The sequence below is a fragment of the Eleutherodactylus coqui genome, chromosome 9, assembly GCF_035609145.1.
Source record: "Eleutherodactylus coqui strain aEleCoq1 chromosome 9, aEleCoq1.hap1, whole genome shotgun sequence".
Lineage (NCBI taxonomy): Eukaryota > Metazoa > Chordata > Amphibia > Anura > Eleutherodactylidae > Eleutherodactylus > Eleutherodactylus coqui.
This window is the reverse complement of record NC_089845.1, coordinates 49,163,436-49,178,771: the sequence shown is the minus strand read 5'-3', so window position 1 is coordinate 49,178,771 and position 15,336 is coordinate 49,163,436. Positions and strand designations below refer to the sequence as shown.

General features: G+C 42.2%; 1 protein-coding gene across 3 annotated transcripts in view; it reads right to left on the bottom strand.

Annotated features, from left to right (window-relative positions):
- Positions 1-15,336, bottom strand: part of HIVEP1 (HIVEP zinc finger 1) — a 166,865-nt gene that overhangs the window by 28,724 nt on the left and 122,805 nt on the right. For all 3 annotated transcript variants that reach the window (XM_066579366.1, XM_066579367.1, XM_066579368.1), the window contains one exon: positions 14,675-14,850. In XM_066579366.1, the coding sequence (XP_066435463.1) occupies positions 14,675-14,850 (176 nt within the window). The remainder of the gene's footprint in view (positions 1-14,674; positions 14,851-15,336) is intronic.

Here is a 15,336-nt window from a genome sequence, read left to right as displayed (position 1 = left end):
TTTTCTTCGTCCCTTTCTTTTCTAAGTGCTTTCAGTGTAAAAAAATAACAAAAGTAAAAACGTGTAATTTGGTATTGCCGGAATCATTATTTATTTTGTATTTGCAGAACGCTGTAAAAATAAAATCCAAAAATCAGTAATAGAATTTCTCTCTCCACCCCCTCAAAAAAGGATGATGCCATTAAAAAAATACACTTAGGGTGAATGCACACAGGCGGAAATTCCACGGCGAGATTTCCCGCAGAATTTCCGCCCGTGCGCGCTGCCGTAGGATTGCATTAGTTTATGGAATACTATGCAGACCGCCACGATTTGACTGCGTGAAAACTCGAGCGGTAAACAAATCGCGGCATGTCCTATTTCTGTGCCAACCTTGCAGAGGCCCGCACAGAAACGTCACCGTTGACGCCCCGGCTCTGCTCTGCGCACGTGCGGCGGTGCGCGAGCTGGCGCAGAGCAGGGGAAGACGCTGGAGGAGGTGATCTGTGGGTCACTGCTCGAATCCCGATGTGAGAATTCTCGCAGCAGGATCCGACCCGGCTGTCTGCATTCACCCTTTGTCCTGCAAAAAACAAGCATTCAAATGGCCGTGTCAACAGAAAGATGCAAAAGTTAAAGATCTAGGAATGAGATGACGAAATAAATAAATACATAAAATCCTGCCTGGTCATTAGGACCTACAATTAGCCCATCATTAAGGGGTTATACATATTTAGATTTACTAAAATGCACCAAAATCTAGTGCGTTTTTGATGCAAATTACAAAAATTTTACACCTCTTTATTAAGCAAATGTAACAAAAATAATGGACTGTGCTTCACTTGACAAGAGACAGGACTTAAAGGGGTTGTCTCGCGGCAAACATCAAAATTTTACATTAGCCCATTCCCCCTATCACCCCCCAGGCATAAAATAGCATTTTAAAGCGGTTTTTAAATCGCTTGCTACTCACCGATGTGATGAAAGATGAACTTATAAAATCTTCTCCCAAGATGGCCGCCAGTCCTTTCCCAGGGATGCACTGCGGTTTTCTCCCATGGTGCACCACGGGTCTTCTCCCATGGTGCACCATGGGCTCTGTGCGTTCCATTGCCGATTCCAGCCTCCTGATTGGCTGGAATCGGCACACGTGACGGGGCGGAGCTACGCGATGACGCGTAGAAGGGGGCGGAGCCAGAACGCCGCTTATGCCCGGACCGACCAGAAGGGAGAAGACCGCACAGCGCAAGCGCGTCTAAAAAAGCAAGAAGACATCAGAATTAGACGGCACCATGGCGACGAGGACGCCAGCAACGGAGCAGGTAAGTGAATAACTTCTGTATGGCTCATATTTAATGCACGATGTATATTACAAAGTGCATTAATATGGCCATACAGAAGTGTATACCCCCACTTGCTGCCGCGAGACAACCCCTTTAATGGAGAAGGATGTGACTTAGCAGGAAGGAGAACATGGTTTAAATGCGACGTGCGCCAAACATTTTTCCACGAGCTAAGCCAACCAATGGGTGGCATAGTTAGACAAGAGTTTAAAGAGGTCAAAGTCATCACCTAGCATTAGCCATTGTGATAAATCTGGTGCATTTTTAGACTGCCGGGGAAGAGGTTACACTGCTTAACTATCATACAAGATTAGTAAATCTGACCCACTGCCTAGAATTACCTGAATTTTGGAATTCTAGTTAATTTTTTTTTTCTTAAATGCAGTGGCCACATAAAAAGCCAATAAATAATATTAAACTGTTGAACGGCCCCACTCTCAGGCCGGTTTCACACGGCTGAGAAAATTGTGTGAGATTTGTGCGTTGCGGGATGAACAAATATGAACTCCATTACCCAACTGGCATCCATGGGTAAATCGCACGTTGAGGAGTTCAATTTTGGGATGAGTTTCTCGGCCTGATATTGCGCTCTCTCGTGTGTTGGTAGGCTCATGGTCTCACGTAATCCCACACTGAGGCTGGTAATTGGCCAAAGCAGGCACACGCTTAGACGGGCACGTGACCACTCGATCTAGAAGTGAGTGGACACTGGAAGTGACCAGGGAGATTAGAGTGGCTCGGCACACTACGGAGGAGTATATCTCATCCTATTATTCCTTCAGTGGCCAATCGCTTTTAAATAGCAGGAATTGATGTGGAATACTGCTGTACTGCAGCGGTACAACTTCATGATCTGGTGGATGCTGCTTTGGTGAATGTCCATCAGTAGCAGTTAGTTTGTCACATGTAACTGAACAGCAGGCATTTGCTAGTAGTCTTATAAGTAATTAAATAACTGTACGGTTGCTAGCTAATTAAGGAAATCAAACAAATGATCACATGAAGTGTAACCAGCCACACAGATCTAGAAGGCTGTTAGAAGAGAACCAGCTGATATACCCGGCTTCACCCGAGTTAATGTGAAGAAGCCCTTAGTGAGGAGTCATTCAGGGAGTGAAAAATTAGGGCTTTCGCATTTATATATACTTAAGGCCCCCTGTCCATGGCGATGCGAAGTCCCGTGGCAGATCTCTGCGCGGGAGCCGCCGCCGATTCTCCGCCGGTCAGCACCATCTGATAAATAGGCTGGCTGCGTAGAATCAGGGCTGTTTGCAGCATGCTGCGAAGTGCCCGCCGCGAGCGGAGAATCGCAATGATTCTCCGCTCGTGGACAGGTGCCGGCGCTTTCCATAGCTATGGGAAGGGTCGTCCGGCCCGTGGACAGGTACCCTTATATATGCAGATGTGCGGTAGATTCTCCTCAGTATATATACAGAAGGGCTTCTTCACATGGGCTTTTATGTCGTTATGCAGCCATAATTATGAAACAAAACTATTGATTTAAATGGTTTCATTTACATTAGTGGTATTCTCACCCGTTAGTAGTGTGGACAAGAAAAGATAGGACTTGCCCTATATATAGTACCAGTTGATTACCCAGGGTTGCCTGTGTATTTTATTTTTAAACACAAAAAGAATTTAAATATGTGTGTGTATATATGTGTGTACTGATTTAATATATTAGTATATGAGGAGGAAGAGGTCATCTGTGTAATTTATTAGTGTATGATGAGGAGGAGGTCGTCTGTGTAATATATTAGTATAAGAGGAGGAAGAGGTTATCTGTGTAATATATTAGTGTATGAGGAGTAAGAGGTCATCTGTGTGATATATTGGTATATGAGGAGGAGGTCGTCTGTGTAATATTAGTATTTGAGTAGGAAGTTGTCTGTGTAATATCTTACTGCATGAGGGGGAGGTCCTCTGTGAAATATATTGGTATATGAGGAGGTCGTCTGTGTAATATCTTACTGCATGAGGAGGAGATCCTCTGTGTAATATATTGGTATATGAGGAGGAGGTCGTCTGTGTAATATCTTACTGCATGAGGAGGTCCTCTGTGTAATATATTGGTATATGAGGAGGAGGAGGTCATCTGTGTAATATCTTACTGCAGGAGGAGGAAGTCTTCTGTGTAATCTAGTAGTATATGAGGAGGAGGTCATCTGTGTAATATCTTACTGCATGAGGAGGAAGTTGTCTGTGTAATATATTGGTACATAAGGCGGAGGTCGTCTGTGTAATATCTTACTGCATGAGGAGGAGGCAGTCTGTGTAATATATTGGTACATGAGGAGGAGGTCGTCTGTGTAATATCTTACTGCATGAGGAGGAGGCAGTCTGTGTAATATATTGGTACATGAGGAGGAGGTCATCTGTGTAATATCAGTATTTGAGGAGGAGGAAGATGTCTGTGTAAGATATTATCTGAGGAGCAGGAGGTCTGTGTAATATATTAGTATATGAACAGGAGGTCGTCTGTGTAATATCTTTATGCATGAGGAGGAGGTAGTCTGTGTAATATATTGGTATATGAGTAGGAGGTTGTTTGTGTAATATCAGTATTTGAGGAGGAGGAAGTTGTCTGTGTAAGATATTATTATCTGAGGAGCAGGAGGTCCTTGTAATAGATTAGTATTTGATGAGGAGAAGGTCGTCTGTGTAATAGATTAGTGTATGATGAGGAGGTAGTCTATGTAATAAGATTAGTGTATGATGAGGAGGTAGTCTATGTAATAAGATTAGTGTATGATGAGGAGGTAGTCTGTGTAATAGATTAGTGTATGATGCAGAGATAGTCTGTGTAATAGATTAGCGTATGATGAGGAGGTAGTCTGTAATAGATTAGTGTATGATGCGGAGGTAGTCTGTGTAATAGATAAGTGTATGATGAGGAGGTAATCTGTGTAATAGATAAGTGTATGATGAGGAGGTAGTCTGTGTAATAGATTAGTGTATGATGAGGAGGTAGTCTGTGTAATAGATTAGTGTATGATGAGGAGGTAGTCTGTGTAATAGATTAGTGTATGATGAGGAGGTAGTCTGTGTAATAAGATAAGTGTATGATGAGGAGGTAGTCTATGTAATAAGATAAGTGTATGATGAGGAGGTCGTCTGTGTAATAGATTATAGTGTATGATGAGGAGGTCGTCTGTGTAATAGATTAGTGTATGATGAGGAGGTAGTCTGTGTGATAGATTAGTGTATGATGAGGAGGCAGTCTGTGTAATAGATTAGTGTATGATGCGGAGGTCGCTGTGTAATAGATTAGTGTATGAAGAGCAGGTAGTCTGTGTAATAGATTAGTGTATGATGAGGAGGTCGTCTGTGTAATAGATTAGGGTATGATGAGGAGGTCGTCTGTGTGATAGATTAGTGTATGATGAGGAGGTAGCCTGTGTAATAGATTAGGGTATGATGAGGAGGTCGTCTGTGTGATAGATTAGTGTATGATGAGGAGGTAGCCTGTGTAATAGATTAGGATATGATGATGAGGAGGTCGTCTGTGTTTGATAAAACTGTAAAATAAAAAACACCTGCTCAAGTGTAATTCCGTCATTACACTCGCCTCCCCCATCAGGGGTAGTGAGGCTGTCTTATCCCCCCCAAATTTGTACGCATAGGATGAGTTATATATGTATCAAGTTTTGTTGAAATTGCTGCAGACGTTCATGAGTTATGGTGGCACATACACACATACATCCTATTTTATATATATAGATTATCTAAGCGCAAGAAAGATAGGGCAGGACTTACGTTCCTGCAGTTTTTTTTTCAAACTTGTGCGCTATGGCGTGGAGTTTGGATGGCCCGGTAAAACACTAAAAAAAAAACAAAAAAAAACACTGCTTCATGCGTAACTACGCTCCATAGCGGCGAGCGTAGTTGCACATACGCCAGTGTGTTTTTGCCCTACAGGTAAGGTAGATTCTCCAAAGTATATATAGAGATCAGGCAGATTCTCTATTGTATATACACTGACGCACAGAGGTCAGTTATATTCTCCTCAGTATATACACAGAGGTGAGGTAGATTGTCCTTAGTATATATAGAAGGTGAGTTAGATTCTACTAAGTATATAAACAGAGACGCTAGCTAGATTCTCCTCGGAATATACACATAGAAGTGAGGTAGATTCTCCTCAGTATATACACACAGAGGTGAGGTAGATTCTCCTCAGTATATACACATAGAGGTGAGGTAGATTCTCCTCAGTATATACACATAGAGGTGAGGTAGATTCTCCTCAGTATATACACATAGAAGTGAGGTAGATTCTCCTCAGTATATACACACAGAGGTGAGGTAGATTCTCCTCAGTATATACACACAGAGGTGAGGTAGATTCTCCTCAGTATATACACACAGAGGTGAGGTAGATTCTCCTCAGTATATACACAGAGGTGAGGTAGATTGTCCTTAGTATATATAGAAGGTGAGTTAGATTCTACTAAGTATATAAACAGAGACGCTAGCTAGATTCTCCTCGGAATATACACATAGAAGTGAGGTAGATTCTCCTCAGTATATACACACAGAGGTGAGGTAGATTCTCCTCAGAATATACACATAGAAGTGAGGTAGATTCTCCTCAGTATATACACACAGATGTGAGGTAGATTCTCCTCAGTATATACACACAGAGGTGAGATAGATTCTCCTCAGCATATACACACAGATGTGAGGTAGATTCTCCTCAGTATATACACACACGGAGGTGAGGTAGATTCTCCTCAGTATATATACACAGAGGTGAGGTAAATTCTCTTCATTATATACACATAGATGTGAGGTAGATTCTCCTCAGTATATAAACATAGAGGGGAGGTAGATTCTCTTCAGTATATACACACATAGAGGGGAGGTAGATTCTCCTCAGTATATACACATAGAGGGGAGGTAGATTCTCTTCAGTATGTACACACAGAGGTCAGTTATAGGCCTCATGTCCACGGTGAAAATCAGGCCCGCTACGGATTCTCCATGTAGAATCCGTAGCGGGTCCCTCCTGCCCCGCGGACATGAGGGCTGAAAATAAGAATAAATCAGAATAAACTCACCTCCCATCCGCTCCGTTTCTTCTCTTCGCTGCGGCGTCATCTTCTCTCGTCGCGGCCGTATCTTCTTTCTTCGGCTCGGCGGATGTGCATGATGACGTCGGTGACGTGCCCCGCGCATGCGCCGTCCCGAAGAAAAAAGATCCGGCCGCGACGGAGAGAAGATGGCGCCGCCGCGAAGAGAAGAAACGGAGCGTGTGAGTAAATTCCGAATTTTGTCTCCCGCGGATCCGGACGGCTTCCATAGGCTTCAATAGAAGCCCGCGGGAGCCGTCCCCGCGGGAGACCCGCATGAAAATGGAGCATGGTCCAGATTTTTTCATGCTCCATTTTTTTAAAAATCACTTTTATTGACGATCCGCGGGTATTTATCTACCCGCGGGTGGTCAATGCATCCCTATGGGATGCGGATCCGCGCGCAGGAGAAGAGTTAAAATCCGCTGCGGATTTTAATTCTTATTTTCCCCGTGGACATGAGGCCATATTCTCCTCAGTATATAAAAATAGAGATCAGTTAGAGTGTTCTCAGTATATGCACATAGAGGTGAGGTAGATTCTCCTCAGTATATACACTAAAGGCGAGGCAGATTCTCCTCAATATATAAATATATATGAGTGGTAGATTCTCCTTACTACATAAATATATGTGTGGTAGATTCTCCTCAGTATATACACATATATGTGTGGTAGATGCTCCTCAGTATATAAATGTGTGTGGTAGATTCTCCTCACTATATACACATATATGTGTGGTAGATTCTCCTCACTATATATACATATATGAGTGGTAGATTCTCCTCAGTATATACACATATGTGAGTGGTAGATTCTCCTCAGAAAATACACATATATGTGTGGTAGATTCTCAGTATATAAATGTTTGTGGTAGATTCTCCTCAGTATATACACATATGTGTGGTAGATTCTCCTCAGAAAATACACATATATGTGTGGTAGATTCTCCTCAGTATATACACATATATGTGTGGTAGATTCTCCTCAGCATATACACATATACACTACCGTTCAAAAGTTTGGGGTCACATTGAAATATCCTTATTTTTGAAGGAAAAGCACTGTACTTTTCAATGAAGATAACTTTAAACTAGTCCTAACTTTAAACAAATGCACTCTATACATTGCTAATGTGGTAAATGACTATTCTAGCTGCAAATGCCTGTTTTTTGTGCAAAATCTACAAAGGTGAATAGAGGCCCATTTCCAGCAACTATCACTCCAGTGTTCTAATGGTACAATGTGTTTGCTCATTGGCTCAGAAGGCTAATTGATGATTAGAAAACCCTTGTGCAATCATGTTCACACATCTGAAAACAGTCTAGCTCATTACAGAAGCTACAAAACTGACCTTCCTGTGAGCAGATTGAGTTTCTGGAGCATCACATTTGTGGGGTCAATTAAACGCTCAAAATGGCCAGAAAAAGAGAACTTTCATCTGAAACTCGACAGTCTATTCTTGTTCTTAGAAATGAAGGCCATTCCATGCGAGAAATTGCTAAGAAATTGAAGATTTCTTACAACGGTGTGTACTACTCCCTTCAGAGGACAGCACAAACAGGCTCTAACCAGAGTAGAAAAAGAAGTGGGAGGCCGCGTTGCACAACTAAGCAAGAAGATAAGCACATTAGGGTCTCTAGTTTGAGAAACAGACGCCTCACAGGTACCCAACTGGCATCTTCATTAAATAGTACCCGCAAAACACCAGTGTCAACATCTACAGTGAAGAGACGGCTGCGGGATTTTGGGCTTCAGGGCAGAGTGGCAAAGAAAAAGCCATATCTGAGACTGGCCAATAAAAGAAAAAGATTAAGATGGGCAAAAGAACACAGACATTGGACAGAGGAAGACTGGAAAAAAGTGTTGTGGACGGATGAAACCAAGTTTGAGGTGTTTGGATCACAAAGAAGAACGTTTGTGAGACGCAGAACAAATGAAAAGATGCTGGAAGAATGCCTGACGCCATCTGTTAAGCATGGTGGAGGTAATGTCATGGTCTGGGGTTGCTTTGGTGCTGGTAAGGTGGGAGATTTGTACAGGGTAAAAGGGATTCTGAATAAGGAAGGCTATCACTCCATTTTGCAACGCCATGCCATACCCAGTGGACAGCGCTTGATTGGAACCAATTTCATCCTACAACAGGACAATGACCCTAAACACACCTCCAAATTGTGCAAGAACTATTTACAGCAGAAGCAGGCAGCTGGTATTCTATCGGTAATGGAGTGGCCAGCGCAGTCACCAGATCTGAACCCCATTGAGCTGTTGTGGGAGCAGCTTGACCGTATGGTACGCCAGAAGTGCCCATCCAACCAATCCAACTTGTGGGAGATGCTTCTAGAAGCGTGGGGTGCAATTTCACAAGCTTACCTCAACAAATTAACAGCTAGAATGTCAAAGGTGTGCAATGCTGTAATTGCTGCAAAAGGAGGATTCTTTGACGAAAGCAAAGTTTGATGTAAAAACAATGTTATTTCAAATACAAATCATTATTTCTAACCTTGTCAATGTCTTGGCTCTATTTTCTATTCATTTCACAACGCATGGTGGTGAATAAGTGTGACTTTTCATGGAAAACACAAAATTGTTTGGGTGACCCCAAACTTTTGAACGGTAGTGTATGTGTGGTAGATTCTCCTCAGCATATACACATATATGTGTGGTAGATTTTCCTCAGTATATAAATGTGTGTGTGGTAGATTCTCCTCAGTATATACACATATGTGTGTTGGTAGATTCTCCTCAGTATATACACCTATATGTGTGGTAGATTCTCCTCAGTATATACACATATATGTGTGGTAGATTTTCCTCAGTAAATACATATATATGTGTGGTAGATTCTCCTCAGTATATAAATGGGTGTGTGGTAGATTCTCCTCAGAAAATACACATATATGTGTGGTAGATTCTCAGTATATAAATGTGTGTGGTAGATTCTCCTCAGTATATACACATATATGTGTGGTAGATTCTCCTCAGTATATACACATATGTGTGGTAGATTCTCTTCAGAAAATACACATATATGTGTGGTAGATTATCCTCAGTATATAAATGTGTGTGGTGTAGATTCTCCTTAATATATACACATATACACTACCGTTCAAAAGTTTGGGGTCACCCAAACAATTTTGTGTTTTCCATGAAAAGTCACACTTATTCACCACCATGCGTTGTGAAATGAATAGAAAATAGAGTCAAGACATTGACAAGGTTAGAAATAATGATTTGTATTTGAAATAACATTGTTTTTACATCAAACTTTGCTTTCGTCAAAGAATCCTCCTTTTGCAGCAATTACAGCATTGCACACCTTTGACATTCTAGCTGTTAATTTGTTGAGGTAAGCTTGAGAAATTGCACCCCACGCTTCTAGAAGCATCTCCCACAAGTTGGATTGGTTGGATGGGCACTTCTGGCGTACCATACGGTCAAGCTGCTCCCACAACAGCTCAATGGGGTTCAGATCTGGTGACTGCGCTGGCCACTCCATTACAGATAGAATACCAGCTGCCTGCTTCTGCTGTAAATAGTTCTTGCACAATTTGGAGGTGTGTTTAGGGTCATTGTCCTGTTGTAGGATGAAATTGGTTCCAATCAAGCGCTGTCCACTGGGTATGGCATGGCGTTGCAAAATGGAGTGATAGCCTTCCTTATTCAGAATCCCTTTTACCCTGTACAAATCTCCCACCTTACCAGCACCAAAGCAAGCCCAGACCATCACATTACCTCCACCATGCTTAACAGATGGCGTCAGGCATTCTTCCAGCATCTTTTCATTTGTTCTGCGTCTCACAAACGTTCTTCTTTGTGATCCAAACACCTCAAACTTGGATTCATCCGTCCACAACACTTTTTTCCAGTCTTCCTCTGTCCAATGTCTGTGTTCTTTTGCCCATCTTAATCTTTTTCTTTTATTGGCCAGTCTCAGATATGGCTTTTTCTTTGCCACTCTGCCCTGAAGCCCAAAATCCCGCAGCCGCCTCTTCACTGTAGATGTTGACACTGGTGTTTTGCGGGTACTATTTAATGAAGATGCCAGTTGGGTACCTGTGAGGCGTCTGTTTCTCAAACTAGAGACTCTAATGTGCTTATCTTCTTGCTTAGTTGTGCAACGCGGCCTCCCACTTCTTTTTCTACTGTGGTTAGAGCCTGTTTGTGCTGTCCTCTGAAGGGAGTAGTACACACCGTTGTAGGAAATCTTCAATTTCTTAGCAATTTCTCGCATGGAATAGCCTTCATTTCTAAGAACAAGAATAGACTGTCGAGTTTCAGATGAAAGTTCTCTTTTTCTGGCCATTTTGAGCGTTTAATTGACCCCACAAATGTGATGCTCCAGAAACTCAATCTGCTCACAGGAAGGTCAGTTTTGTAGCTTCTGTAACGAGCTAGACTGTTTTCAGATGTGTGAACATGATTGCACAAGGGTTTTCTAATCATCAATTAGCCTTCTGAGCCAATGAGCAAACACATTGTACCATTAGAACACTGGAGTGATAGTTGCTGGAAATGGGCCTCTATTCACCTTTGTAGATATTGCACAAAAAAACAGACATTTGCAGCTAGAATAGTCATTTACCACATTAGCAATGTATAGAGTGCATTTGCTTAAAGTTAGGACTAGTTTAAAGTTATCTTCATTGAAAAGTACAGTGCTTTTCCTTCAAAAATAAGGACATTTCAATGTGACCCCAAACTTTTGAACGGTAGTGTATGTGTGGTAGATTCTCCTCTCCTCAGTATATACACATATGTGTGTGATAGATTCTCCTCAATATATACACGTGTGGTAAATTCTCCTCAATATATACACGTGTGGTAAATTCTCCTCGGTATATATACATAGAGATGAGGCACAATAATCATGTTGCCACCCCTTTACTTTCCCTACTTACATACCGAATTTTCAAGATTCATATTTTGGACGCAAATTATCGTGGTTGGACAAAGAAATTCCCAAAAAGGTCTGCTTAGTACGCCTCCCTGCCTGAAGATTGTGTGTGTGTAAAAAATAATTCCTCTAGGTTTTGTGGCTTCTGGGAAGAAAAAGATTTTCACGCATTGAATAATCGAGCTGTGACCCCTTTACTTTTCCTATTTAGGACCTAAAGAATGGTCGTGACAAGTTTCATGTTTGTACGACACCGGGAAGTTAGAGAATTAGTGATCAGTCGGTGAGTGAATCCTTGAGAGAGGGCTTTCGCAGTTTATAAAATTCTCCTCAGTATATAGACATAAGGCCGTTTTTAGACAAGCAAGAAAGTTGCTTGAGATTTGCGCGTTGCGAGACACACAAATCTCACACAAATATGAACCCCATTCTTTTGAAACACATGAGCAATTTTTCTCCGCATCGCAGTGCGGGAAAAAAAAATAAAAAAAAAAATAAATAAATCGCAGCATGTCCTATCTTTGGAACTTTCCTTGGAACCCCTCGCTGATTGTTTTCAACGGGATCGAGAAAAACATTACACAGCGTGCGTGGTACATGCAATGCAAGGCTTCCTATTGAAAACACTTGGAAACACTTGCCGATCCAGAGGATCGCTACTTCCCTGAAGTGATGCGAGGCGTTTTGCCCGCAGAGACATCGCACATTCCCGAGCGCGATATCGGGCCTGTGTGAAATTAGTGTAAAGATAAGATTCTTTTCAGTGTATACACAGATAGGTAGGTTGGTTTTTCCTCACTATATACAGATTAGGGCTTTTTCATATGGGTGTGATTTAGTCCTGTTATAATTACAGTGGGAAAAAGGCATGAAATTAAACCATTGACTTCAATAGTTTTGTTTTCATTAGCAGTATACTCGCCTGTTTATCGTATGGGCGAGAAAATATAGGACTTGCCCTATATATAGTATTAAATACATGTGGGAAAGATCGTGCAGGACCCATCTTCCTGCTGTTTTATTCAAACTCACGCACTATAGTGAGGAGTGTGAATACTCCAAGAGAAAAAACAAAACCCGTTCATGCACAACCACCCTCCATAGTGGCAAACGTAGTTGCGCATACGCCCATGTGTTTACGCCCTAAAGGTGAGCTGCATTCTCCTCGGTATATACACATAGAGCTGAGGTAGAAAATCAAGTTGCGTCGCCTTTATTTTCCCTATTTACATACCGAATTTCAAAAATTTGCGATTTCAACACAAATTGTCGCGGTTGGACAATGAAATCCTCAAAAAAGGCCTGCTTAGGATGCCTTCCCGCCTGAAGGTAGTATGTGTGCAAAAATCATTTCCCTAGGCTTAAGGCCTCATGTCCACGGGGAAAATCAGATCCGCTGCAGATTCTCCATGTAGAATCTGCAGCGGGTCCCTCCTGCCCCGCGGACATGAGCGCTGAAAATAGCAATTTAAAAGCATTTACCTGTCCGTAGCGGTCGGCGAAGCTCTGCTCTTCCTCACGGCCGGATCTTCATTTTCGGCCGGCGGATGAATTCCTGACGCCGGCGGCACGTCGCCGGCACGTCGTCGACGTGCCGCGCGCATGCGCCGGGCACATCCGCCGAGCCGAAGCAAGGGAGATGCGGCCGTGAGGAAGAGAAGAGCTTCGCGGTCCGCTGCGGTGAGTAAATGCTTTAAATTCCTATTTTAGGTCTCCCGCGGATCCGGACGGCTTCCATAGGCTTCAATAGAAGCCCGCGGGAGCCGACCCCGCGGGAGACCCGCACGAAAATGGAGCATGGTCCAGATTTTTTCATGCTCCATTTTTTTTTAAATGCCTTTTATTGACGATCCGCGGGTATTTATCTACCCGCGGGTGGTCAATGCATCCCTATGGGGTGCGGATCCGCGCGCGGGAGATCCGCTGCGGATTTTAAATCACATTTTGCCCGTGGACATGAGCCCTTAGGGATTCTGAAAAAAGTACTCTCTCGTGCATCGCGATTTTTTGAAGATTTTGGCGCTTTGAATTGAATAATGAACTTGTGACCCCTTTACTTGTCCTATTGAGGACCTAAAGAATGCTCCTGCCAAATTTCAAGTTTGTAAGAGTGAGTCATTAAGTGGGCGCTTTCGCTTAGATAGATAGATAGATAGATAGAGAGATATGAGAGAGATATGAGAGATAGATAGATAGATAGATAGATAGATAGATAGATAGATAGATAGATAGATAGATAGATAGATAGATAGATAGATAAAGGTTGATCCATAATATTGAGAGAACTTGATCTTTATGTCTGTAATATTTGTTAAGGTGCGTTTTGACGGAATGATTATCTTTCAAAAAAATTAATAGAATTAATGAAAATGAAGGTAATTGTTCAGCTTAAATGCGAGCCAACAACTGAATGAAAATCGTTCACCTTTCATTAGTTGATCAGTTTCAGCCGGCATAAAAGTCATCGTTGGCACGTTCACTTCTGGTTGCGTATAAACATTCCCCGCCTATAGGAATGTGAAACACTGAACGAGAAGTGAACGATTCTCAACGATGATCTGCCTGTCTAAACAGGCTGCACAAGCGCCAACATGATGGTGATGAGGTCACCAGCTCATTGAACTCGGGCAAATGAGAATTGTGTATTGCTTATTCTGTGTAAAAGGGCCATTACTGGACATCACCTTTCATTTAAATAAATTGAGTGGGGGGAAAAAAATATCTGTGTTTTCACCCTCACCTATTGTCTTCTTTCCCCTCCCATGTAGACTGTAAGCCATCGCGGGCATGATCCCTCTCTCTCTGTACCAATTTGTTATACCCCATTTACACTGACGAATGATCGCTCAAAAGTTGCTCAAACGATAGTTTGAGTGACAGTTTTGAGCGATCAACTTTGCATAGTCTATAGTAACTAAGTAGCTACTAAAGAGCGATGCAGGCGTAGCGGGACACCGCCGCTATCACTCGGCGAACAATACAGCTGTTCTGCTAAGCAAACAGCTGTATTGTTCTCCGCGCTTACAGCTCACGTCCCACTGTGAACTACCAGCGGGACACGAATTGAAAGAATATTATTAGTGCTGACGACTGTGATGACAGTCCGCACCGCTGATAAGAGTTCATCTCTCAATTAAAAAAAACTAGATTTGAGCAAGGAACGAATCGTGCACAAAAACTGCATGATGTCCGTGCATATAGACGCAACGGTTATCGCTCAAAAGATGGCTTTGAGCGATAAATGTTGTGTCAAAATGGGCTTTTAGTCATTTATTGTTCCTGTTATTTGATAATGTATTTACACCCTTGTATATGTTCATTTGTTCAGAGCCCTGAAGTTAACAGCACTTTAAAATAAATAATAAGAAGACCGTAAATTAGCCTACCTTTTGTCTTGAAGGAAAAGTTACAGTGGTTGCAGTGGTATGGCCGTACATCTGTGTGCGTACGAATATGCTTCTTCAGCATGCTAGGCTTTTTGCACCTTATCCCACACTCTTCACAAATATACTTTCCTCTTCCTCTGCCACGCACGTAAACATATTCTTCATTTGACTTATACCTATTAAGATATTAGATCCCGATTAACTTTTTAAACAAAGATGAAAATGAAGTCTGGTACAGATCACTTAAAGGGGTATTCTAGCCATACACTATCACTTGGGGCTTCATCAGCTGATACCCCACTGATTGCTATCCCCTGGCCCCTCCGGACACATTACAACGGCAAGGAAAAGTTTGGAGTGGTAGCATGCATGCTCAACTGCTGCTTCATTCATTCAAACTCTATGGGAAGGAGGGATTCAGCCAAAGGTTTACATTTGGATTGAAGATACCTTTTTAAGTTTTTTTTTCTGAAGAGAAGCCAAGAAATAGTATTTTTCTTTTAAAATAGTTTTTTCTCCGCTCTGTAAGACGCACTTTTTTCCCTCCAAAGTATGTGTGGGGGCGAAAGTTGCAGGATCCTGAATGGCAGCTGCATTATGCAAGCACATATAGCACACACATTGCTATAACTAGTCAGACATGGCATTCAGGGCTCCCGGAA